This window comes from Canis lupus, chromosome 7 (genome assembly GCF_048164855.1).
Source record: "Canis lupus baileyi chromosome 7, mCanLup2.hap1, whole genome shotgun sequence".
In the NCBI taxonomy this organism is placed as follows: Eukaryota; Metazoa; Chordata; class Mammalia; order Carnivora; family Canidae; genus Canis; species Canis lupus.
Genome location: NC_132844.1, coordinates 70,803,420 through 70,829,368, shown reverse-complemented (window position 1 = coordinate 70,829,368; position 25,949 = coordinate 70,803,420). Strand labels below are relative to the sequence as shown.

Below are 25,949 nucleotides of genomic sequence, written 5' to 3'. Positions count from 1 at the left end.
TTTACAACTACATTAGTAGTATAGAAATGCAACAGATTTCTGTATATTGATTTAGCATCCAATGACCCTGCTGAATTTATTTATCAGTTCTAGTAATTTTATGGTGGAGTCTTTAGGGTTTTTTTATATATAGTATCATGTCGTCTGAAAATAGTAAATATTTTACTTCTTCTTTACCAACTTAGATGCCCTTTATTCCTTTATCTTGTCTAAGTGGTGTGGCTAGGACTTCCAGAATTATGTTGAATGAAAGTGGTGGGAGTGGACATCTTTGTCTTATTCCTGACTTTAAATGGGAAAGCCTTTCAGTTTTTACCCATTAAGGATGAGGTATCTGTGGGTTTTTCTTATATAGTTTTTATTATGTTGAAGTATATTTCTTCTAAACCAACTTTGTTGAGGGTTTTTATTATGAATGGATGCTGTACTCTGTCAAATGCTTTTTCTGCATCTATTAAAAAATCATTTAGTTTTTATCCTTTCCCTTGTTGACATGATGTATCATATCGATTGATTTGTGTATATTGAACCACTTGCATCCCAGGAATAAATCTCCTCACCTGACTGTGGAGAATGCTTTTTAAAAATATGTTGTCTGCAGCTTGCTAATATTTTGTTGAGGACTTTTGCATCCAAGCTCATCAGAGATATTGGTCTGTAGTTCTCTTTCTTGTAGTGTCTTTATCTGGTTTTCGTACCATGGTAATGCTGGCATCATAGAATGAATTTGGAAGCTTTCCTTCCTCTTCTATATTTTGGAATAATTAGAGAAAAACAGATACTAAGTCTTTTAAAAAAGTTTGATAGAATTCACCCATGAAGCCATGTGAACTTTGGTTTGTTGGAAGTTTTTTGATTTCTGATTCAATTACATTACTGATAGTCTGTTCAAGTTTTCTACTTCCTCTTGATTCAGTTTTGGGAATTTATATGCTTCTAGGAATCTACCCATTTCTGTTAGGTTGTCCAATTTGTAGGCATATAATTTTTCATAATATTCTCTTAAAATCCTCTGTATTTCTATGGAGCCAGTTGTTACTTCTCTTGTTTCATTTTCCATTTTGTTTATAGAGCCTTCTTTCTCTTTACTCTTTTTTGATGAATCTAGCTAAATGTTTATCAATTGTGTTGCTCTTTTCAAAGAACCAGCTCCTGGTTTCATTGACCTTTTCTGTTTTTTGTTTGTTTGTTTGTTTGTTTGTTTCTGTTTCATTTATTTATGCTTTAATCTTTATTTCCTTTTTTTCTACTACTTTTGGGTTTTGTTTGTTCCTCATTTCTAACTCCTTAGGTGTAGTTTAGGTTGTTGGAGATTTTTCTTGCTTTGTGAGGTAGGCCTATATTGCTGTAAACCTCCCTCTTAGAACCACTTTTGCTGCATCCTAAAGATTTGAAAATACTGTTTTCATTTTCATTTGTCTTCATGCATTCTGTTTAATTTTCCCTTTGATTTTTTGGTTGATACATTGCCATTTTGTTATTTAGTCTCCAAGTATAGTGTTCTTTTCAGATTTTTTCTTATGGTTGACTTCTAGTTTCATAGTATTGTGGTCAGAAAAGATGTATGGTATGACTTTTACATTTTGAATTTGTTAAGATTTTTTTTTGTGGCCTAAAATGTGATCCATTTTGGAGAATGTTCCATATGTATTTGAAAAGAATGTATTTTCTGCTATTTTAGGATAAAATATTTTGATTATATCTGTTAGATTCATCTATTCCAATGTGTCATTCAAAGTCATTATTTTATTTCTTGGTTGCTATTCTGTTTATATTATCTATCCATTGATTTAAGTGAGGTGTTAAGGTCCTCTACTGTTACTGTTATCTGTTACTATAGATTATTTCCTTTATGTTTGTTATTAAATACTTTATGTATCTGAGTACTCCCATGTTGGGTCTGTAAATATTTACAATTGGTATATCTTCTTGTTGGATTATACTGTTTATGGTTATTTAGTGCCCCCCTTTTTTTTGTTTCATTAAAGTCTTTGTTTTAAAGAGTATTTTTGTCTGATATAAGTATTGCTATTTCAGCTTTCTTTTCACTTCCATTGCTTGATGAAGGTTTTTGCATCCCTTCACTTTCAATCTCCTAGTGTCTTTATCTGAAAGTATTCTCTTGTAGGAAACATATAGATTGATCTTGGTTTTTTATTCTTTCTTTTGCCTTATGTGTTTTGATTGGAGTGTTTAGTTGATTTACATTCAAAGTAATTATTGATAGATATGTGCTTATTGCCATTTTGTTACTTATTTTATAGTTGTTTTTGTAGTTCTTCTCTGATCCTTCTCTTGCTATCTTACAGTTTGTTGGTTTTCTTTAGTTATATACTTGCACTTGTTTCTCTTTATTTTTTTCATATCTATTACTAGTTTTTGATTTGTGACTATCAAAGACTGGCATATAATATCTGCATATAACAGTCTATGTTAAGTTGAGAATTGCTTAAGTTTAAACCCATATTTTTTTAGTCTTCTCTCTCTGCTCATGTTTTGGGTATATGGTGTCATACACTACATCCTTTTATTTTGCGGATTCTTTGACTAATTTTTAAGATTTTATTTATTTATTCATGACAGACACAGAAAGAGAGAGAGGCAGAGACACAGGCAGAGGGAGAAGCAGGCTCCACACAGGGAGCATGATGTGGGACTTGGGCCTTGATCCTGGGTCTCCAGGATCACACCCGGGGGTGAAGGTGGCCCTAAACCACTGGGCCACTGGGGCTGTCCCTAATTTTTATAGATATATCTAATTTTACTACTTTTGTGCTTCTTACTTTTCTTATTCCTGTTTATGGTTTTTCTTTTCCACCCAAAGTGTCCACTTTAACATTTCTTGTAAGGCTAGTTTAGTTGTCATGAATTCCTCTAACTCTTGTTTCTCTGGAAAACTATCTCTTGTATCTGAATAATAGCAGTGCTGGATAGAGTATTCTTGGCTGTATTAGCACTTATTTAGCACTTTGAATATACCATGTCACTCTCTCCTGACCCGCAAAGTTTCTGCTAAAAAATCAGCTAATAGCCTTATGATGTTTCCCTTGTGTGTAGCTATTTTCTTTTCTCTTGCTTCTTTTTAAAACTCTCTCCTTTCCATTACTTTTTGCCATTTTAATTACTATTATCTTTTTTCTTTAAATATTTTATTTATTTATTCATGGGAGACACACACAGAGAGAGGCAGAGACACAGGCAGAGGGAGAAGCAGGCTCCACGCAGGGAGCCCGATGTGGGACTCGATCCCAGGACTCCAGGACCACTCCCTGGGCTGAAGGCAGGTGCTAAACCGCTGAGCCACCCAGGGATTCCCCCCATTTTAATTACTATTATCTTGGTGTGGACTTCCATGGGTTGAATTATTGGGGGGCTCTCTGTGCCTTCTCAATCTGGATTTCTATTTCCTTTCTCAGATTTGGAAAGTTTTAAGCTATTATTTCTTTAAGTAAATTTCCTGCCCCCTTTGTACTCTCTTCTCCTTCTGAGATGCCTATAATGTGAATGTTACTATGCTTGATGGTGTTGCTGATTTCTTTTTTTTCTTTTTCTTTTTTTATTTTATAAATTTATTTTTTATTGGTGTTCAATTTGCCAACATATAGAATAACACCCAGTGCTCATCCCGTCAAGTGCCCACCTCAGTGCCCATCACCCAGTCACCCCCACCCCCCGCCCACCTCCCCTTCCACCACCCCTAGTTCGTTTCCCAGAGTTAGGAGTCCCTCATGTTCTGTCTCCCTTTCTGATATTTCCCACTCATTTTTTCTCCTTTCCCCTTTATTCCCTTTCACTTTTTTTTATATTCCTCAAATGAGTGAGATCATAAAATGTTTGTCCTTCTCCGATTGACTTATTTCACTCAGCATAATACCCTCCAGTTCCATCCACGTCGAAGCAAATGGTGGGTATTTGTCGTTTCTAATGGCTGAGTAATATTCCATTGTATACACAGACCACATCATCTTTATCCATTCATCTTTCGATGGACACTGAGGCTCCTTCCACAGTTTGGCTATTGTGGACATTGCTGCTATAAACATCAGGGTGGCTGATTTCTCTTAATCTATTTTCATTTCATATTCTTTTTTCCCTCCTCTGTTCAGCTGGATTATTTTCTAATACTCTGTCCTCCAGGTTGCTGATCTGTCATTTTGCTTTCTCTGGTCTACTTTTTCCCTTCTAGTATATTTTTAAGTTCAGTTAATGAGTTTTTCATCTCTGATTGGTTCTTTTTCTGTTTTCTATCTCTTTGTTGAGGGTTTCACTGAGGTCCTCCCCTCTTTTCTCAAGTCCAGTGATTATCTTTATGGCCATTACTTTAAATTTTCTATTAGGCATTGGGGATCCCTGGGTAGCACCTGCCTTCAGCCCAGGGCGTGGTCCTGGAGTCCCGGGGTCGAGTCCCACGTCAGGCTCCCTGCATGGAGCCTGCTTCTCCCTCTACCTGTGTCTCTGCCTCTCTCTGTGTCTCTCACGAATAAATAAAAACATTTTTTTTCTATCAGGCATTATTTATCTCTGTTTTGTTTAGCTCTCTTGTAATTTAGCCCTGTTCTTTCACTTAGGACATATTCTTCTGTATCCTCATTTTGTTTAATTCCTGTGTCTGTTTCTATGTGTTAGGAAAGTTAGCTACATCTCCTGCCTTCGAAAGTAGCGGCCTTATGAAGAAGAAGAGGTCCTGTTGTATCCTGCAATGCACTGTCTCCTGTTCAGAATCTGATGTATCTGGGTTGTCTCCTATGTGTAGTGTGTGTACCCTACTGTTGTGGGTAAGCCATGTTTGCCTTCAGTCCAATCATCTGCAATGGGTCTCTTAGCCTATTGTGGGCAGAGTTTGTTATCTGTGTTAGTGGGCCAGTCTGGAACTGCCCCAGGCTTGAATTGAATTAGACCAGGTATTATCCAGAGCTATGGCTACACCAAATTCCAGGGAGTGCTCTCTGTATTGTCCCCCAAGAAGCTTTCATTGGTGGGTGGGCCCTACAGTCAGATCAGATGTCCACCTCAGCCCATTGCTGGCTTTGCAGTAGAACTGGTGTGAGTGTGGTTTTCTTTCCTTCTCTCTTAGGCAGGAGTCAGTCTGAGGTGGTGTTGGCTTCTGCTGGGGCTCTTTGCACACTGCCATACTTGTGACACCACTTAGGATGGAGTCTGGCTAAAGGCATGTTGGATAGAATGGGTCCACAGGAGAATACAGGGGTGGGGCATGCAGTGCTAGCAAGGTCCGTGCAGATTTATTGTGGGAGGCTGCAGCTTCCTCAGAAAACTGCTGAAGCTGAGATGGGGCTAGAGGGGTAATATCTGCTGAAAAGTGCAGGGGTGGGTGCACTGTTAGTAAACTAGGTGAGGAGTGTTCAGACTGTGCTGGTTCCCACAGGTATATATATATATAGGCTGGGGGTGTAGGGGAGGGCATTGGAGCCTGCCAGCCCTTTTATTCTTAGAAAAGTTTCCCAAAGATCCGTGCCCCATCAGCATATACTGTAAGATTACTGAACAGATCTGCCTTCTTTCCCCCATATACTCCAGGTGTTTTTCAGACTGCTGCTTCTCTGCTGTATCTCAGCAGGGCTATTTGTTGTACTGTCTCCTTAAGCAGGGACTCAGTTTCCTATCACCCTCTGGCTTTCCTATCACAGGGTGCCCTACAATTCAATTCTAAAACATTCTTATCACACACATACAAAGAGTTAACTGTGAGGTGATTGACATGTTAATTATCTTGATCTTGGTAATCATTCACAGTCTTGGTCATTAGTCAAAATGTATATGTATATCAAATCATCATATTTTGCACTTTAAATTTTTACAATTATATTTGTCAATTATTTCTCAAAGTTGGGGGAATTTTTTAAATAAAACTCTAATTATGCTTTTTATTTTTTTTATAATTTTTTTTAAATTTTTATTTATTTATGATAGTCACAGACAGAGAAAGAGAGAGAGGCAGAGACACAGGCAGAGGGAGAAGCAGGCTCCATGCACCGGGAGCCTGACGTGGGACTCGATCCCGGGTCTCCAGGATCGCTTTTTATATAATTTTTATAAGATTAAGACTTATACCATAACCTATTATGTTCTTAATTAGGCCCCACACACTTCCCTGTCCTATTCACTCCAGCCCCACAGTGGAGATCAGATTAAATTCTATGGATTTTAGAGATCTTTTTATTATAAAAGCCTTTTGAATATTTTTTTCTATCTTAGTTAAGATAGGAGCTAGGTATTGACTGACTTCGAGGATATATATATATATATATATATATATATATATATATATATATACTGCTCACTATCTACCAAATCTGACAGGTTTCTGGTCAACAGTTGTTTGCTCATTTTGTAGTCTTTTAAGTTATTGTATTACTTCAGAGCTGTTAATATTGTTAACAATGCTAGTGCTGTACAATTTTGAAGTCTGCCTTCCCAAAGTTCATATTTATGGTAACTTTTAGATGTGTCTTCCTTATTTACCACAACATCTAGGTTGATGTGATCTTTTGCCAAAATTTTAATTATTTTCTCTTACTAGTACAACCTATTTGCAACCTATTTATCTTTGCATAAGTTAGGTTGGGAGTAGTACTCCTATTTGCTTTTTCTACCCATGGTAAGATGATTAAAGTCCATTTGAATTTGTTTAACTTTGTTGTTTCTATTTTCTTACCCCACTTACTTTTATTTTCTACTATTTTTCCATTCCATTAGAAAAATGGTATCCTTTCCAATTATACCCTATCGATTTTGATATCCAGGAGAAATATGGAGATGGCCAGTTCTTCTATTCACTTCCTTTATTATCTAGGCTTCTGATATACTTTGGGGAACTAGGTATAAGGTTTATAAATTTCCTTATGATTTTTCTTCCTCATTTCTTCTGTTTCTGTTTTCTTTACCCAGTTTTAACTCATTTTATTTAAATTCTTTGAATATTTTCTTATTCCTCTTCTCAAGAACATAACTTGATACAATGGTAAATGTTTTCAGCTTAACTTTTCTACAAATCAGTGAAGTTTGGCTTCAAGGTAATTATTAATAATTTAGTAAAATTCTTATCTTGTGCCCCAATGACAATGACAACCTTTAAAGTTAGTAGAAGGCCCATAGGACTATAATAGTCATTGAGTAGTGAAGTTACAAATAAAATAATGTACTTACCAATAGGTGGTGCTGCTTTTGTTGAAATATAAGCATAAACAATTATTTGTTAACTTACTATTGGACAACACATTTTCCTCTTAATCTTTCAACAGTAATCTTATGAAATGATACCCAAGCAGCACAAACACTTTTGCAATCATTATTTTACATCTTTAAATCCTGGCCAAATGGTTCTTTATGGGGTATGTGCCATACTTGGTGTTAAGATCGGAGAAAACTGTGGTGAGATTCTCATTTCATCACCCACTTGCTGTGGTGGCCCCTTTGTGACATCCCTGCTGTGTGAGAAGCTTATGACTAGGACTCTTTATTGAAAGGGAACCCATTACTTTACCCTATTTCCTATTTTTAACTTTGACCAACTTATTCATTTTTTCTTCCTGGCCTCTCAAGTGATCTTTCTCTTTATTCTCAAATGTTGACTCTTTTCTACATAGGTTCCATTCTATATATTTTTTTTGAAAGTAGTTCTTGATTGTTTTGAGGAATATATCCTCTTAGTTACTTAGTACATTTAAGTTTTTCAGCAAACTGTGGGCAATCTCTAAAAATTCTCACTAATGGAAATGAAGACATAATAAGAAATACTAACAAGAGATTTCAAATTTGCCAGAGAAATAAAATTGCCATGGAAATTTTAAAAATCTTCATGCATTTATTTCTCCAGAAACCACTTGTATTGAGAAATAGAAAGACAGATTTATTACCTTAAGGACAGATCTATTACCAGTTCCTAAACCATAATCAGATATGAGACTATAGTTTAATTTGCAGATTACACTAATACACTTCTTTGAATTATTTTAATATCCAATTTCCTTAGAGTACCAAAGCTTCCATAGCATTTATTAAGGCCTATTTAGGAATCACACATTGATTTGCAGTTTGTTTAGAGTTATAAAATTAAAATTTCTTTCTTAATTAGTAAGTTTTTGAGTATGAGAGAAAAGGCAAAGGATATTTAATAAAATTAATTTTAGCAGCATTGGACATAGATGCAAGTGGATTCAGCCAAAGTACACCACAGCCAAAAAGTGAAATGACCTTGGAGTAAAGACATGGAAAAGGAACTTACCACTGGCTCTCCCAACTCTATCTGTAATAAAAGCAATGAATAAATACAAAAATTCTTCAATGTAACTTTTTCCTTGAATACCAAATACATACATTATACTGATTGATTAACATGTGCCCAGGCATTGTTTCAAGTGTTTAACTATTTTAATATCCACAGAAGTCCCATGAGGTGGCTATTATTGTTCTCTTCATTATCCAGTGAAAAAACTGGGGAGAGATAGACATCTCTTAGGCATCTACCTAAAATAAGACATCACTTAAATGGTGGGGCCTGAATTTATATCTAAGCACCAAAACCTCAGAGCCTAAACTTTTATGGTCTTTTCTTTATGTATTGTCTTGATTCTTTAAAGTGTCAGCTTTAAAGTTGGCTGCTTTGGCACTATAATTGGAGACAGCAAAATCTGTTTAAATGTTAATTCTTTGAGTTTCTAATACATGATCCTCCATGATCCTTTTTTTATTTTTTATTTTATTTTTTATTAACTGTCTTAAATATTTTCTGAGGCAGAGAAGATTATTAACTTATTTGCAGTCACTGATCAAATAAGTAGTGATCTGGTATTCCAATCCATGCTTGTTTAACTTCACCTTATATGCCTTGTAGAAGCGAGAGAAGATTTTTTTTTTCTGATTATAAAACTAGTGTTCAATAAGTGTCTATAATATTTGAGGCATCATACTAGGTGCTTTCCCCCCTGCCCTCCCAAAGACTATGTCTGTGGGAGGAACTGGGCATGTTATTGCAGTAATTGCACTCATGTTGAAAGAACTCACTAAAGGCACTACAGGATATTGAAAACAAATGCCACATTACCTTTTTTTTTCCTCAGTTTTTCTAAGGAGTTAGGACCTTTTAGGAAGTATGTGCTCTCTCTTTTTAGAAGATAGTCTGCTGTAATAGGAAGATCTGTCTTTATGGAGTCAGCTGGTATAGTGGGAAAGAGAATGGGCAGATGAATGAAAGATTTAAATGTGAAAGTTAAAATGTGGAAGAAAATGAGAGATCATCTTCAAGATCTTGCATGAGGGCAAGGATTTCTTTGAACCCCCAAAGTACAAACCATAATGTGAAAAACTGCCATATGTGAGCACATGCAAATTAAATATTTCTTTTCAACGAGAACATCATACTTAATAGATTAGAGAAAATAGTTTTAAGTCCAAAAGTCACAAAGAATTAATATTAGAATATAGAAGGTGTTATGAGCTGAATGTCTGTGCCCTCCCACCCCCAATTCATACGTAGGAGCTTAAACCTACAATGTGATGCTATTAGGAAGTGGGGAGGTAATTAGGTTTAGATAAAATTGTGAGGGTAAAGTTCTCATGATGAAATTAGGATTCTTTAAGAAGATACCTCAGAGAATGGAAGGAGACAATAAGAAGTGGCTATCTACACACCAAGAAAAGAGGGCCCTCATCAAGAATCTGACCATGCTGGCATCATTATCTCAGACTTCTAGTCTGCAAAACCATGAGAAATGTTTGTTGCTTAAGCCACTCAGTATGGTAGTCCATTATAGCAGCCTGAGCTAAGACAGAATGGATGGTTGGTTATAAAGGAACATGAAACAGATAAGAAACCAGTTAGAGAAAGAATGATGAGCTCATGCTCATCATGCTATACGTTAATGGCTAATATTGGCTAATATGGCTAACATATAAAGAAACGTATGAACAACTTATATAAATTAAAGACAAATACCTTTGAAATACCCTAAATAATTTGAAATGATAAATATTTAAATATAATCACCCAATGTTGTGCTTAATTCTGGTTTTGCTTCACAGCTGTAGGATTTTAAATATGTTCTTTGATTTCAGTAAATCTGTTTCCTCATCTGTAAATTCTGTCAGTTAGTATGTGTCTCATAGAATTCTTATGGTTTTAAGAGATACATTTATCTAACGTGCCTGACACTTTAAAAATGTTTGATTTAAGTTGCTTTCCTTTCCATTTTCTCCATTCTCTTTTGATACATACCATTCTCTGCTTCTCAGTGTTCAAATATTTAAACTTTGCTGCCTGGACTGAAATTAAAAACAAAGTTCCCTCAATCTTCTTGTTTACCAGAGAGCCACTCTAATCAATCCCAGGATTTATTCTGCTTTTCCTTTTTTGCCTATGGGCTTTTTATTTTTGAAAAAAAAAATCGGTAACTTTTGAGGAGACTGAATTCATTGGAAATAAAATATTGAGCAGAACATGAGCATCTTGGTGAAAATTGCAAGTTTAGGAGTTTCCCAGACAGATTAGAGAACACCAAAATTGAGAACCAAATAACTTTATAGATCTTGGATACTAGCACTTTATCTGATGTGTCATTTGCAAATATCTTCTCCCATTCTGTGGGTTGTCTTTTAGTTTTGTTGACTGTTTCTTTTGCTGTGCAGAAGCTTATTAAACTCAACAGCAAAGACACAAACAATCCAATCATGAAATGGGCAAAAGACATGAACAGAAATTTCACAGAGGAAGACATAGACGTGGCCAACAAGCACATGAGAAAATGCTCCGCATCCCTTGCCATCCGGGAAATACAAATCAAAACCACAATACCACCTCACACCAGTGAGAATGGGGAAAATTAGCAAGACAGGAAACAACCAGTGTTGGAGAGGATGTGGAGAAAGGAGAACCCTCTTGCACTGTTGGTGGAAATGTGAACTGGTGCAGCCACTCTGGAAAACTGTGTAGAAGTTCCTCAAAGAGTTGAAAATAGAGCTACCATATGACCCAGCAATTGCACTGCTAGGGATTTACCCCAAAGATACAGATGTAGTGAAATGGCAGGACACCTGCACCCCAATGTTTCTAGCAGCAATGTCCACAATAGCCAAACTGTGGAAGGAGCCTCGGTGTCCATCGAAAGATGAATGGATGAAGAAGATGTGGTCTATGTATACAATGAAATATTCCTCAGCCATTAGAAACTATAAATACCCATTTGCTTCGACGTGGATGGAACTGGAGGATATTATGCCAAGTGAAGTAAGTCAATCAGAGAAGGACAATCATTATATGGTTTCACTCATATGGAGAAAATAAAAAATAGTGAAAAGGGATTACAAGGGAAAGGAGAGAAAATGAATGTGAAAAATCAGAAAGCGTGACAAAACAAGAGAGACTCCTAACTCTGGGAAACAAACTAGGGGTAGTGGAAGGGGAGGTGGGCGAGGGGTTGGGGTGACTGGGTGACGGGCACTGAGGGGGGCACTTGACGGGATGAGCACTGGGTGTTATACTATATGTTGGCAAATTGAACTCCCATAAAAAAATAAATAAATAAAAAAGAGAACCAAACACCTTACCAGAAAATGGAAATTCATCAAAAAAAGGAAATAGGGAGGAGGGGCACGATGGCGGAAGAGTAGGGTCTCCAAATCACCTGTCTCCACCAAATTACCTAGAAAACCTTCAAATCATCCTGAAAATCTATGAATTCGGCCTGAGATTTAAAGAGAGACCAGCGGGAATGCAACAGTGAGAAGAGTTCGCGCTTCTATCAAGGTAGGAAGACGGGGGAAAAAGAAATAAAGGAACAAAAGCCTCCAAGGGGGAGGGGCCCCGCGAGGAGACCGGCTGAGGCCGGGGCAAGTGTCCCCAGGACAGGAGAGCCCCGTCCCGGAGACGCAGGAGCTGCACCAACCTTTCCGGGGGGGAAGGGGCTCGCAGGGAGGTGGAGCAGGACCCAGAAGGGCGAGGATGCCCTCGGGCTCCCCGGGACAGAAACAGAGCAACTGCGCGCCCAGGAGAGTGCGCCGAGCTCCCTAAGGGCTGCAGCGCACGGCGGGACCCGGAGCAGCTCGGGGGGCTCGGGCGGCGGCTCCGCGGAGGGGGCTGCGGGGCGGGAGCAGCTCGGGGGGCTCGGGGGCGGCTCCGCGGAGGGGGCTGTGGGGCGGGGGCAGCTCGGGGGAGCTCGGGGGCGGCTCCACGGAGGGGGCTGCGGGGCGGGAGTAGCTCGGGGGGGCTCGGGGGCGGCTCCGCGGAGGGGGTTGCGCGGCCCGGGAGCGCGAATCCAACACCGCAGGCTCCGGAGCACAGGGCGCCGGGACACAGCCCAGGATCCGGCCTCCCCCCGGGACAGGCAGAGGCCGGGAGGGCCCAGGACAGCGAGGACGCTCCTGCCCCGAGCTGAGCAATCAGCGGCCCCGCCCCGGAGCCTCAGGGCCTGCAGACGGAGAGCTCCGGAGTTCCTGCGGGGGCTGAATCCAGGTTTCCAGAGCTGGCCCCGCCACTAGGGCTGTTGCTCCTGGGGCCTAACGGGATAAACAACCCCCACTGAGCCCTGCACCAGGCAGGGGCACAGCAGCTCCCCCAACTGCTAACACCTGAAAATCAGCACAGCAGGCGCCTCCCCCAGAAGACCAGCTAGACGGACAACTTCCAGGGGAAGCCAAGGGACTTAAAGTACACAGAATCAGAAGATACTCCCCCGTGGTTTTTTTTTTTTGTTTGTTTTGCTTTTTGATTTGTTTCCTTCCCCCACCCCCCTTTTTTCTCCTTTCTTTCTTTTTCTTTCTCTTTTTCTTCTTCTTTTTTTTTTCGTTTTTTTTCTTCCTTTTTTTCTCTTTCTCTTTTCTTTCCTTCTTTCTCTCCTCTCTTTTTCTCCTTTTCCCAATACAACTTGCTTTTGGCCACTCTGCACTGAGCAAAATGACTAGAAGGAAAACCTCACCTCAAAAGAAAGAATCAGAAACAGGCCTCTCTCCCACAGAGTTACAAAATCTGGATTACAATTCAATGTCAGAAAGCCAATTCAGAAGCACTATTATACAGCTACTGGTGGCTCTAGAGAAAAGCATAAAGAACTCAAAAGAGACTTCATGACTGCAGAATTTAGAGCTAATCAGGCAGAAATTAAAAATCAATTGAATGAGATACAATCCAAACTAGAAGTCCTAACGACGAGGGTTAACGAGGTGGAAGAACGAGTGAGTGATATAGAAGACAAGTTGATAGCAAAGAGGGAAACTGAGGAAAAAAGAGACAAACAATTAAAAGACCATGAAGATAGATTAAGGGAAATAAACGACAGCCTGAGGAAGAAAAACCTACGTTTAATTGGTGTTCCCGAGGGTGCCGAAAGGGACAGAGGGCCAGAATATGTATTTGAACAAATTCTAGCTGAAAACTTTCCTAATCTGGGAAGGGAAACAGGCATTCAGATCCAGGAAATAGAGAGATCCCCCCCCTAAAATCAATAAAAACCGTTCAACACCTCGACATTTAATAGTGAAGCTTGCAAATTCCAAAGATTAAAGAGAAGATCCTTAAAGCAGCAAGAGACAAGAAATCCCTGACTTTTATGGGGAGGAGTATTAGGGTAACAGCAGACCTCTCCACAGGGACCTGGCAGGCCAGAAAGGGCTGGCAGGATATATTCAGGGTCCTAAATGAGAAGAACATGCAACCAAGAATACTTTATCCAGCAAGGCTCTCATTCAAAATGGAAGCAGAGATAGAGCTTTCAAGACAGGCAGGAACTGAAAGAATATGTGACCTCCAAACCAGCTCTGCAAGAAATTTTAAGGGGAACTCTTAAAGTTCCCCTTTAAGAAGAAGTTCAGTGGAACATTCCACAAAAACAAGGACTGAATAGTTATCATGATGACACTAAATTCATATCTCTCAATAGTAACTCTGAATGTGAACGGGCTTAATGACCCCATCAAAAGGCGCAGGGTTTCAGACTGGATAAAAAAGCAGGACCCATCTATTTGCTGTCTACTAGAGACTCATTTTAGACAGAAGGACACCTACAGCCTGAAAATAAAAGGTTGGAGAACCATTTACCATTCGAATGGTCCTCAAAAGAAAGCAGGGGTAGCCATCCTTATATCAGATAAACTAAAATTTACCCCAAAGACTGTAGTGAGAGATGAAGAGGGACACTATATCATACTTAAAGGATCTATTCAACAAGAGGACTTAACAATCCTCAATATATATGCCCCGAATGTGGGAGCTGCCAAATATATAAATCAATTATTAACCAAAGTGAAGAAATACTTAGATATTAATACACTTATACTTGGTGACTTCAGTCTAGCTCTTTCTATACTCGATAGGTCTTCTAAGCACAACATCTCCAAAGAAACGAGAGCTTTAAATGATACACTGGACCAGATGGATTTCACAGATATCTACAGAACTTTACATCCAAACTCAACTGAATACACATTCTTCTCAAGTGCACATGGAACTTTCTCCAGAATAGACCACATATTGGGTCACAAATCGGGTCTGAACCGATACGAAAAGATTGGGATCGTCCCCTGCAATTTCTCAGACCATAATGCCTTGAAATTAGAACTAAATCCCAACAAGAAGTTTGGAAGGACGTCAAACACGTGGAGGTTAAGGACCATCCTGCTAAAAGATGAAAGGGTCAACCAGGAAATTAAGGAAGAATTACAAAGATTCATGGAAACTAATGAGAATGAAGATACAACCATCCAAAATCTATGGGATGCTGCAAAAGCAGTCCTAAGGGGGAAATACATCGCAATACAAGCATCCATTCAAAAACTGGAAAGAACTCAAATACAAAAGCTAACCTTACACGTAAAGGAGCTAGAGAAAAAACAGCAAATAGATCCTACACCCAAGAGAAGAAGGGAGTTAATAAAGATTCGAGCAGAACTCAACGAAATCGAGACCAGAAGAACTGTGGAACAGATCAACAGAACCAGGAGTTGGTTCTTTGAAAGAATTAATAAGATAAATAAACCATTAGCCAGCCTTATTAAAAAGAAGAGAGAGAAGACTCAAATTAATAAAATCATGAATGAGAAAGGAGAGATCACTACCAACACCAAGGAAATACAAACGATTTTAAAAACATATTATGAACAGCTATACGCCAATAAGTTAGGCAATCTAGGAGAAATGGACGCATTCCTGGAAAGCCACAAACTACCAAAACTGGAACAGGAAGAAATAGAAAACCTGAACAGGCCAATAACCAGGGAGGAAATTGAAGCAGTCATCAAAAACCTCCCAAGACACAAGAGTACAGGGCCAGATGGCTTCCCAGGGGAATTTTATCAAACGTTTATTTATTTTTTTTATTTCTTATTTTTTTATTTTTTTATTTTTTTTTAAATTTTTTATTTATTTATGATAGTCACACACAGACAGAGAGAGAGAGAGGCAGAGACATAGGCAGAGGGAGAAGCAGGCTCCAGGCACCGCGAGCCCGATGTGGGATTTTATCCCGGGTCTCCAGGATCGCCCCCTGGGCCAAAGGCAGGCGCCAAACCGCTGCACCACCCAGGGATCCCTTATCAAACGTTTAAAGAAGAAACCATACCTATTCTCCTAAAGCTGTTTGGAAAGATAGAAAGAGATGGAGTACTTCCAAATTCGTTCTATGAGGCCAGCATCACCTTAATTCCAAAACCAGACAAAGACCCCACCAAAAAGGAGAATTACAGACCAATATCCCTGATGAACATGGATGCCAAAATTCTCAACAAGATACTGGCCAATAGGATCCAACAGTACATTAAGAAAATTATTCACCATGACCAAGTAGGATTTATCCCTGGGACACAAGGCTGGTTCAACACCTGTAAAACAATCAATGTGATTCATCATATCAGCAAGAGAAAAACCAAGAACCATATGATCCTCTCATTAGATGCAGAGAAAGCATTTGACAAAATACAGCATCCATTTCTGATCAAAACTCTTCAGAGTGTAGGGATAGAGGGAACATTCCTCGACATCTTAAAAGCCATCTATGAAAAGCCCACAGCAAATATCATTCTCAATGGGGAAGCACTGGGAGCCTTTCCCCTAAGATCAGGAACAAGACAGGGATGTCCACTCTCACCACTGCTGTTCAACATAGTACTGGAAGTCCTAGCCTCAGCAATCAGACAACAAAAAGACATTAAAGGCATTCAGATTGGCAAAGAAGAAGTCAAACTCTCCCTCTTCGCCGATGACATGATACTCTACATAGAAAACCCAAAAGTCTCCACCCCAAGATTGCTAGAACTCATACAGCAATTTGGTAGCGTGGCAGAATACAAAATCAATGCCCAGAAGTCAGTGGCATTTCTATACACTAACAATGAGACTGAAGAAAGAGAAATTAAGGAGTCAATCCCATTTACAATTGCACCCAAAAGCGTAAGATACCTAGGAATAAACCTAACCAAAAATGTAAAGGATCTATACCCTCAAAACTATAGAACACTTCTGAAAGAAATTGAGGAAGACACAAAGAGTTGGAAAAATATTCCATGCTCATGGATTGGCAGAATTAATATTGTGAAAATGTCAAGGTTACCCAGGGCAATATACACATTTAATGCAATCCCTATCAAAATACCATGGACTTTCTTCAGAGAGTTAGAACAAATTATTTTAAGATTTGTGTGGAATCAGAAAAGACCCCGAATAGCCAGGGGAATTTTAAAAAAGAAAACCATAGCTGGGGGCATCAGAATGCCAGATTTCAGGTTGTACTACAAAGCTGTGGTCATCAAGACAGTGTGGTACTGGCACAAAAACAGACACATAGATCAGTGGAACAGAATAGAGAATCCAGAAGTGGACCCTGAACTCTATGGGCAACTAATATTCGATAAAGGAGGAAAGACTATCCATTGGAAGAAAGACAGTCTCTTCAATAAATGGTCCTGGGAAAATTGGACATCCACATGCAGAAGAATGAAACTAGACCACTCTCTTTCACCATACACAAAGATAAACTCAAAATGGATGAAAGATCTAAATGTGAGACAAGATTCCATCAAAATCCTAGAGAAGAACACAGGCAACACCCTTTTTGAACTCGGCCACAGTAACTTCTTGCAAGATACATCCACGAAGGCAAAAGAAACAAAAGCAAAAATGAACTATTGGGACTTCATCAAGATAAGAAGCTTTTGCACAGCAAAGGATACAGTCAACAAAACTCAAAGACAACCTACAGAATGGGAGAAATATTTGCAAATGACATATCAGATAAAGGGCTAGTTTCCAAGATCTATAAAGAACTTATTAAACTCGGGATCCCTGGGTGGCGCAGCGGTTTAGCGCCTGCCTCTGGCCCAGGGCACGATCCTGGAGACCTGGGATCGAATCCCACGTCGGGCTCCTGGTGCATGGAGCCTGCTTCTCCCTCTGCCTGTGTCTCTGCCTCTCTCTCTCTCTGTGTGTGACTATCATAAATAAATAAAAAATTAAAAAAAAAAGAACTCATTAAACTCAACACCAAAGAAACAAACAATCCAATCATGAAATGGGCAAAAGACATGAACAGAAATCTCACAGAGGAAGACATAGACATGGCCAACATGCATATGAGAAAATGCTCTGCATCACTTGCCATCAGGGAAATACAAATCAAAACCACAATGAGATACCACCTCACACCAGTGAGAATGGGGAAAATTAACAAGGCAGGAAACAACAAATGTTGGAGAGGATGCGGAGAAAAGGGAACCCTCTTACACTGTTGGTGGGAATGTGAACTGGTGCAGCCACTCTGGAAAACTGTGTGGAGGTTCCTCAAACAGTTAAAAATATACCTGCCCTACGACCCAGCAATTGCACTGTTGGGGATTTACCCCAAAGATACAGATCCAGTGAAACGCCGGGGCCCCTGCACCCCGATGTTCATAGCAGCAATGTCCACAATAGCCAAACTGTGGAAGGAGCCTCGGTGTCCATCGAAAGATGAATGGATAAAGAAGATGTGGTTTATGTATACAATGGAATATTACTCAGCTATTAGAAACTACAAATACCCACCATGTGCTTCAACGTGGAAGGAACTGGAGGGTATTATGCTGAGTGAAATAAGTCAATCGGAGAAGGACAAACATTATATGGTCTCATTCATTTGGGGAATATAAAAAATAGTGAAAGGGAATAAAGGGGAAAGGAGAGAAAATGAGTGGGAAATATCAGAAAGGGAGACAGAACATGAGAGACTCCTAACTCTGGGAAACGAACTAGGGGTGGTGGGAGGGGAGGTGGGCGGGGGGGTTGGGGTGACTGGGTGATGGGCACTGAGGGGGGCACTTGATGGGATGAGCCCTGGGTGTTATTCTATGTGTTGGCCAATTGAACACCAATAAAAAATAAATTTATAAATAAACAAATAAATAAAATAAAGACTGCTTGACTCTGCCCACACCTTTAGCATCCACAGTGTTGAAATTCCTTGGAGGTCTAGTTAGTGTAATCAACCACTTGGGCCTATGAAGAATGATGCACAACTGTCAGGGCTACCCCTAGTGAGTCACCTCTAAGTTTATTTATTTTATTTTATTTTTGATACACATAATACAATTTTATTTAGCCACAGACATCACTTTTACACATTAAGATGAATTTATTTATTAACATAACCTGAAGATATAACAGTATAGCATATAAAAACAAACAAAAGTACATAAACTTTGTTATACTTTGTAATTAATGTCTCACTATTCTATTTTATTTTATTTTTTTTTAATTTTTTTAAATTTATTTATTTATGATAGTCACACAGGGAGAATGAGAGGCAGAGACATAGGCAGAGGGAGAAGCAGGCTCCAAGCACCGGGAGCCTGACATGGGATTCGATCCTGGGTCTCCAGGATCGCGCCCTGGGCCAAAGGCAGGCGCCAAACCGCTGCGCCACCCAGGGATCCCTCACTATTCTATTTTAGATAATATCTAGGTATATAAGAACTATCTTTTAATTAGCTCAGTTTGATAGTTTTCTGAAGTTTTAATTCATCTAAAGATGTTGGAAATTATGTCCAGACTGGTTCAATATAAAATATAATTACTGTTTTTATTTATTTATTTATTTATTTATTTATTTATTTATTTATTTATTTATTTATTGGTGTTCAATTTACCAACATACAGAATAACCCCCAGTGCCCGTCACCCAATCACTCCCACCCCCCACCCTCCTCCCCTTCTACCACCCCTAGTTCGTTTCCCAGAGTTAGCAGTCTTTACATTATGTCTCCCTTTCTGATATTTCCCACACATTTCTTCTCCCTTCCCTTATATTCCCTTTCACTATTATTTATATTCCCCACACGAATGAGAACATATAATGTTTGTCCTTCTCCGACTGACTTACTTCACTCAGCATAATACCCTCCAGTTCCATCCACGTTGAAGCAAATGGTAGGTATTTGTCATTTCTAATAGCTGAGGAATATTCCATTATATACATAAACCACATCTTCTTTATCCACTCATCTTTCGATGGACACCGAGGCTCCTTCCACAGTTTGGCTATTGTGGCCATTGCTGCTATAAACATTGGGTGCAGGTGTCCCGGCGTTTCATTGCATCTGTATCTTTGGGGTAAATTCAGTACAGATCTACACCAATCTAACCAGTTGAAAATTGATCTCAGATATACAGAGTTTAACAGTTTTACACTTCATCCTCTGTATTCTGATTTGTTATCCAAAAGTTGGTAAGTATACTAAGCATGAACAGAATATTTAATATCAAATGCATGTTTTATTAATTCTATCCCCCACATGCCACTGAAAGATCAAAGGTACAATTTGGCTGACAAGCATATTAGGACATAAGAAAGAAAAAAAAAACTTCAAAAATTACTCTATCCCAGTTTCCTCTCAGTTATTAACTATCATGTTACAAATATTTCAATCTTTAATCATGAAAATTAAGATGATTTGGACTGCAGTAGAAGAAATTACAGATTTGCAATAAGGAGGACAAGCCATTAAGAGAGAACAACATATAGGAGTTTGATACATAATGAAAAATGTATGGAACTTCGAAATAAAAATGGTGGGTTAACACATGTACCTACTTGAACTCTTTCTGTAAGTGTTCTAAAATAACAATGAAGGAATTTTAAAAAAATGTTTGAGCTTACAAAGCTTAAAAAGAATTAGAGAAGATTACAAACCTTGGGAGGAGTGGCTATTTAGCAGATAAATTAAGGAAGGCTGAATCCTAAATGGAGAAAGTCAAGAAGCAACCTACTTTCACTACAGATTCCCCACCATCCTCAAAAAAGTTTCAGGATTTGGCAGCAGCATCATTAAATAGGATGAATACTTGGTAGTGGAATTGCCATGTCAAGTACAGGAATATCTACAGCTTCACTAGGTAATGTCAAAATGATTTCCAAAGTGGTTTTACTGATAACTGTTATATTGGGCAATATCTCCTTTGATTTTTTTAGTTGAGTTCTTTTCTTTTGTATTGTTATAGTATCAAGGCATGGTATTATGAGGTAATCTAATCTCTGAGTCAGAGAATGTTAGGGACTTACTCTCCTTTTCTGGGCTTTGCTGTGTCATTGTCTGCGGACTAAATAAAAGTTAGGAACTATATGATTGCAAAATGTTTCTTCCACTTCCTCTGTATTTTCTATTTCTCCAAGTAAAAGCATAGAAGTCTCTTTCCTTTGGTCTTCTTACAGTAGCTACACTGTGGTGAGCATAGCATAATATATAGACATACTGAACCATTATGTTTTACACCTGAAAATAATGTGTCAACTATACTCAAAAAAATTTTAAAGGTATTAGGGCAGCCCTGGTGGCTCAGCGATTTAGCGCTGCCTTCAGCCCAGGGCCAGATCCCAGACACCTGGGATTGAGTCTCACATCAGGCTCCGTGCATGGAGCCTGCTTCTCCCTCTGCCTGTGTCTCTGCCTCTCTCTCTTTGTGTCTCTCATGAATAAATAAATAAAATCTTAAAAAAATTAAAGGTATTAAATGGAAAAGTGAAGAAACCAGAAGAAGTGAAAACTTGAAATTAATTTTCATCATAAGGTAAAGGGTGCAAATAACCTGGTCATGGTCTAGTTTAAGTAGCATCATTTGAAACAAGACCTTAGGACAAGATTAAAATTAGACATTTTTCATTCTTCCCAACATGGTGATCAGAAGAAGGAGACACTGGAAGACCTTCTGTTTCTATGACTTTGGGAATGCTTCTTTGTTTCTGACAGACTTGGAACCAAAAGTACCTGAACCATTTTTTCATGTACACGATGCCCATTGTTGATAAATCTGATATGCTTTTGGGCGAATGGCCTAAGCTTTCTCAGTGTTCTGAAATGTTTCCTTTTTTCTTGAAGGAATCATAATTTCTCATAGTATGACAGTCTTCTAAGTTTATAAGTGGAACTTTTGAAGTTGGCCTTTTAAAAATTTAGTCTAGACTATATGACAATTTTTAGCTGTTTATCCTCAATTATCATAAAATCTAATCTCATGTAATCTCTTACTTTTAAAAATACTTTTTTTTTTATTGATACAGCTTCTTTTGTTAGTATGAATTGGGTCAATAGTAATTCTAATTCTATTAAGTTAGTAATAGTCAATAGTATTGGGTCAATAGTAATTCTTCTATACAGTATAGTATCTTGATATTTGATTTTTTTGCACTTTGTTGTTTTGGTTTCCCACATTATTTATCTTTTACTTTTTAGGATTTCTCTTCCCATTCTATTTGTAATATTATTCCTAATTGATTATATTCTTTTAATTTTGATACCTTAGAAGAAATATAAGCATAGTCAATTCTTTTAATTTCTTTAATTGTTCAGACTTCTAACTAAATTTTTGGATCCTGTGTGTATGATTTAGAAGATTCATAGAGGCATTTGTTAAAAATTGTCCCTCTTCCTTGTATTTTTCTTTTCTTTTTTCCCCCCTTAGTTCCAACTTATTTATTTTGCTAGTTAAGGACATTCTTCTTTGTTAATGGCAAGTCAGCTGACTTGATCGAATGATAGTGCACTTCTATGTTTATTCTTTCTATAAATCCTTTGGGTTTAGTTTCAAGATAATTGAATTGAATTGATAAATAATTCAGTAACACAGTAAAATTCTTGGCTTTTCCTCCAGTGAAAAACAATGATAATAGAACTTAATTATAGTCCTGTGCATGTAGCAACATACTATTGCAGTTGACTTATAAACAAGATACTGTACTTACAAGGAGGTGGTGGAGCTTTTGCTAAAATAAAAACAATTATTATTATTATTATCATCATCATCATCCTAGCTGTTAAGTATACAACATATTTCTCTTATAAATATCCCTTGGGGTGTCCAAAAAATAACACTAAAAAAACACATACACTTCTACATAGTTAGTTTGATGCTATGATTCCTAGCAAGCTGGTCCTTTAGGAGGCATGTGAGATACAGTCTTAGGACTGGAGAGAACCTAAATTCATAGTTTTTTATTTTTTTATTTTTTATTTATTTTTTATTTTTATTTTTTTTAAATTCATAGTTTTTTAGACTGAGTGGATCATAGTTTACTCACTCATCTGCTATGGGTCTATAAAATCCATGCTAACTGAAAAATTTTTCTTAGAACTCTACATTAAAAAGTAACTCATTCTTTTGTGCATTCCTTATATATTAAAATCCTTGCATAGCCCAGAATTTAATACATAAGTATTATAAATGAGTTCATCCTTTTTACAAAGAAGTTGATTCTTTTCCTTTAGCCTCTCAAGTATCTCTAGAGCCTGCAAGACTCAGAAACTCTGCTTCTTTCCTTTTCAGTCTTCCTCAATTTTTTTCACTTCCACCTCTCTCCCTCATCTTATTTCTCAGCTACCCTTCATTTATTTGATTAAGAATGTATGACTAATCTTATAGACTTTTGTACTACTTAAAAGATTTTTGTTCATTAGTTTATTTTTCTGGTTTAAAATCTCATCAGAGAAAGTCTTTTTAATTAGCTTGGGGAGAAATGGAAAAAATATCAGAATCTACAGAAACTATTTTTTTGAACTATAGGAATGTTAATTGCAGCATTATTTATAATAGCCAAGATGTGGAAGCAACCTACGTGCCGTAGATGGGTGAGTGAATAAAGATGTAGTGTAGGCAGGAGAGGAAGGTGGTGACAGACTAGGAGGACCCCAGGCTCATCTTGTCCCACAAATACAACTAGATAACTATCAAATCATCCTAATTAATCCTGAGAAATCAACCTGAAGACTGATAGAACAAACCCCACAACTAAAGGGAGAGAAGAGGCCACATCAAAGAACATAGGAAATGCTGAGATATGTTTTAGAGGAGAAATAGATCCTAGATGCTATGGAAAGGAAGAAGCTGTGGTCTGGAGAAGGATGAGAGAGGAGCATGTAGGAGAGCACATAAGGAGAGCACCTCCCCAAATCCCTTGGGTTGGAAAACAAGAGGGGCTGAATTTCATGAGTTCTTGCAACCAACAAGGCTTAAAATCTGGAGTTTTAAAGATCAGTGGGCTTGGTTGGGATGGAGCCAGAGGGTACTACTGTGCTCTTCCTGGAAAGAAGGAAGGCAAACAACCTGGGGACAGACAGCATGGAAACAGTGATCTGAAAAATGCCTGGAGGGAATACAGAGGGGAGATTATTGACTATTTCAAGAGGACTTTCCAAGGGCAAAGGAGCTGGCTGGTGCCATTCCCTTCTCCTGATCCTCAGCATAAACACAGAGCCACTTATGGGAGGAAGCATCAACACTGGCTGCCTAACTTGCTCATACCAAGTTCCACACACCTGAGCTCTGGCAGGACTGCCCTTCTGAGTTAGTCAAGTCTGCCTCAGACCCATTGTGGCAGACCCCTCCCATAGAAGATCAGTACAAACTCCTGCCCACACCATGTGTCCCTACCAGAGTTCAAAAGGGACTCAGTTCTGGTGGAATTGGTGTCAGGTTTCGTTATTTCATAAGCAGACCAGAACGCACCTAGTTAAAACTTACCACGTTCAAGTGAGGGAACAAACACTGTTCACAGCAGGTAAGGAGAGCCTCTGTAGATGGCTGACCTGAAAGATAGAGCAGCCAACATACAAAAGCAGGACACACACAGCACACACCAGAGACATTAGCTGAAGCAACAAGGCCCTGGACACTACATGACTTCTTCTTAATAAGACCAATGCTTTCAGTAGCAAGATACATAAGTGGCTTTTGTAACACAAAGACTTAGACAAAATGCCAAGACAGAAGAATTTATCCTAAATAAAAGAACAAGGTAAGGCCATGGCCAGAGATCTAAGCAAAACTGATATAAGTAACATGTCTGAAGGAGAATTTAAAGTAATAGTCATAAAGATGCTTACTGGGCTTGAGAAAAGAATAGAATACATCAGGGAGACTTGTAACACAGAGATGAAAGAGTAAAAAAAATCAGAGATGAATACTGCAATACATGAGACTAGAAACAGGCATGATGCAATTCACAGAAGGATAGTAGAAAAAGGAGAATGCATTAGTGACCTAGAAGACAAAATAATGGGAAACAAGGAAGCTGAATGAAGGAAAGGAAGAAGAATTATGCAAAATGAGGTTAGATTTAGGGAGTTCAATGACTCCATCAAATGTAATAACTTTTGTATCTTAGGAGTCTTGGAAGAAGAAAAAGAAAAGAGTGCAGAAGTTTTATTTCAAAAAATAATAGAAAATTTCCCTAATTTGGGGAAGGAAATAGACATCCAGATCCAGGAGGCACAGAGAACTCCTATCAAAATCAACAAAGCAGGACCAATTCCAGGACATATTTTAATTAAATTTGACAATATAGTGATAAAGAAAAAAATCTTAAAAGCAGCAAGACAAAATAAGTTCTTAGCTTACAAGGAGAAACCCATGAGGCTAGCTAGAGATTTCTCAGCAGAAACTTGGCGAGTCAGAAGAGAGGAACATGATATATTCAAAGTGCTGAATGGGAAAAATCTTTGGCCTGGAATACTCTATCCATCATGGCTATTATTCAGATAGAAAAGATAAAGACTTTCCCAGACGAATAAACACTATAGGTGTTCATGACCATTAAATCAATCCTGCAAGAAATATTAAAGGGGGATCTTTGAGTGCAAAAGTGAGATCAAAAGTGACAAAGACAAGAAAGGATCACAGAAAATCTTCAGAACAACTGCAAAGCAAGTAATAAAATGGCATTAAGTACATAACTATCAATAATTACTTCGAATGTAAGTGGACTACACACACCCACATAGGGTGACAGAATGGATAAAACAAACAAGATCCACCGATGTACTGCCTATAAGAGACTCACTTTGGACCTAATGACATCAGCAGATTCATATAAGGAGGTGGATAAACATGTATCCCACAAATGGATGTCAAGAGAAAGCTAGAGTAGCAATACTTCTGACAAATTAGACTTTAAAACACACTCCAAAAAGAGATTTTAAAAAAGGCATTACATAATAATAAATGGAACAAACCAAGAAGAAAATCTAACAATCGTAAATATTGATGCCCCCAAATTGGGAGCATCCAAATGTATAAAACAATAATAATAAACATAAAGGAACACATTGATAACTACAGAATAATAGTAGGGGACTTTAAAACCACTCTCACATCAATGGATAGATCTCCTAAACAGAAAAGCAACAGTTAAGTAATGACTAAATGACACACTGGAACAGATGGATAGAACATATATTGAATATATTAATATATTATATATAATATAATTATATTTAACTACATAATTATATAATATATTAATATATTTTGAAAATACTCCATCCAGAAACAGCAGAATACACATTCTTTTCAAGTGCACATAGAAAATTCTCCAGAATAGATCACATACTAGGTCACAAAACAGGCCTCAACAATACAAAAATATTGAAATCGTACCACATATGTATTTTGACCACAATGCTATGAAACTAGAATTCAACCACAAGAA

The 25,949-nt window shown here is 38.1% G+C and overlaps 1 protein-coding gene across 1 annotated transcript in view; it reads right to left on the bottom strand.

The window, feature by feature from the left end:
- TSBP1 (testis expressed basic protein 1) overlaps positions 1-25,949 on the bottom strand; it is a 187,841-nt gene that overhangs the window by 20,916 nt on the left and 140,976 nt on the right. The window contains exons 33-35 of the mRNA XM_072831640.1: positions 22,209-22,229; positions 8,243-8,263; positions 7,165-7,179 (exon numbers count right to left, since the gene is read on the bottom strand). Of these exons, the coding sequence (XP_072687741.1) occupies positions 7,165-7,179; positions 8,243-8,263; positions 22,209-22,229 (57 nt within the window). The remainder of the gene's footprint in view (positions 1-7,164; positions 7,180-8,242; positions 8,264-22,208; positions 22,230-25,949) is intronic.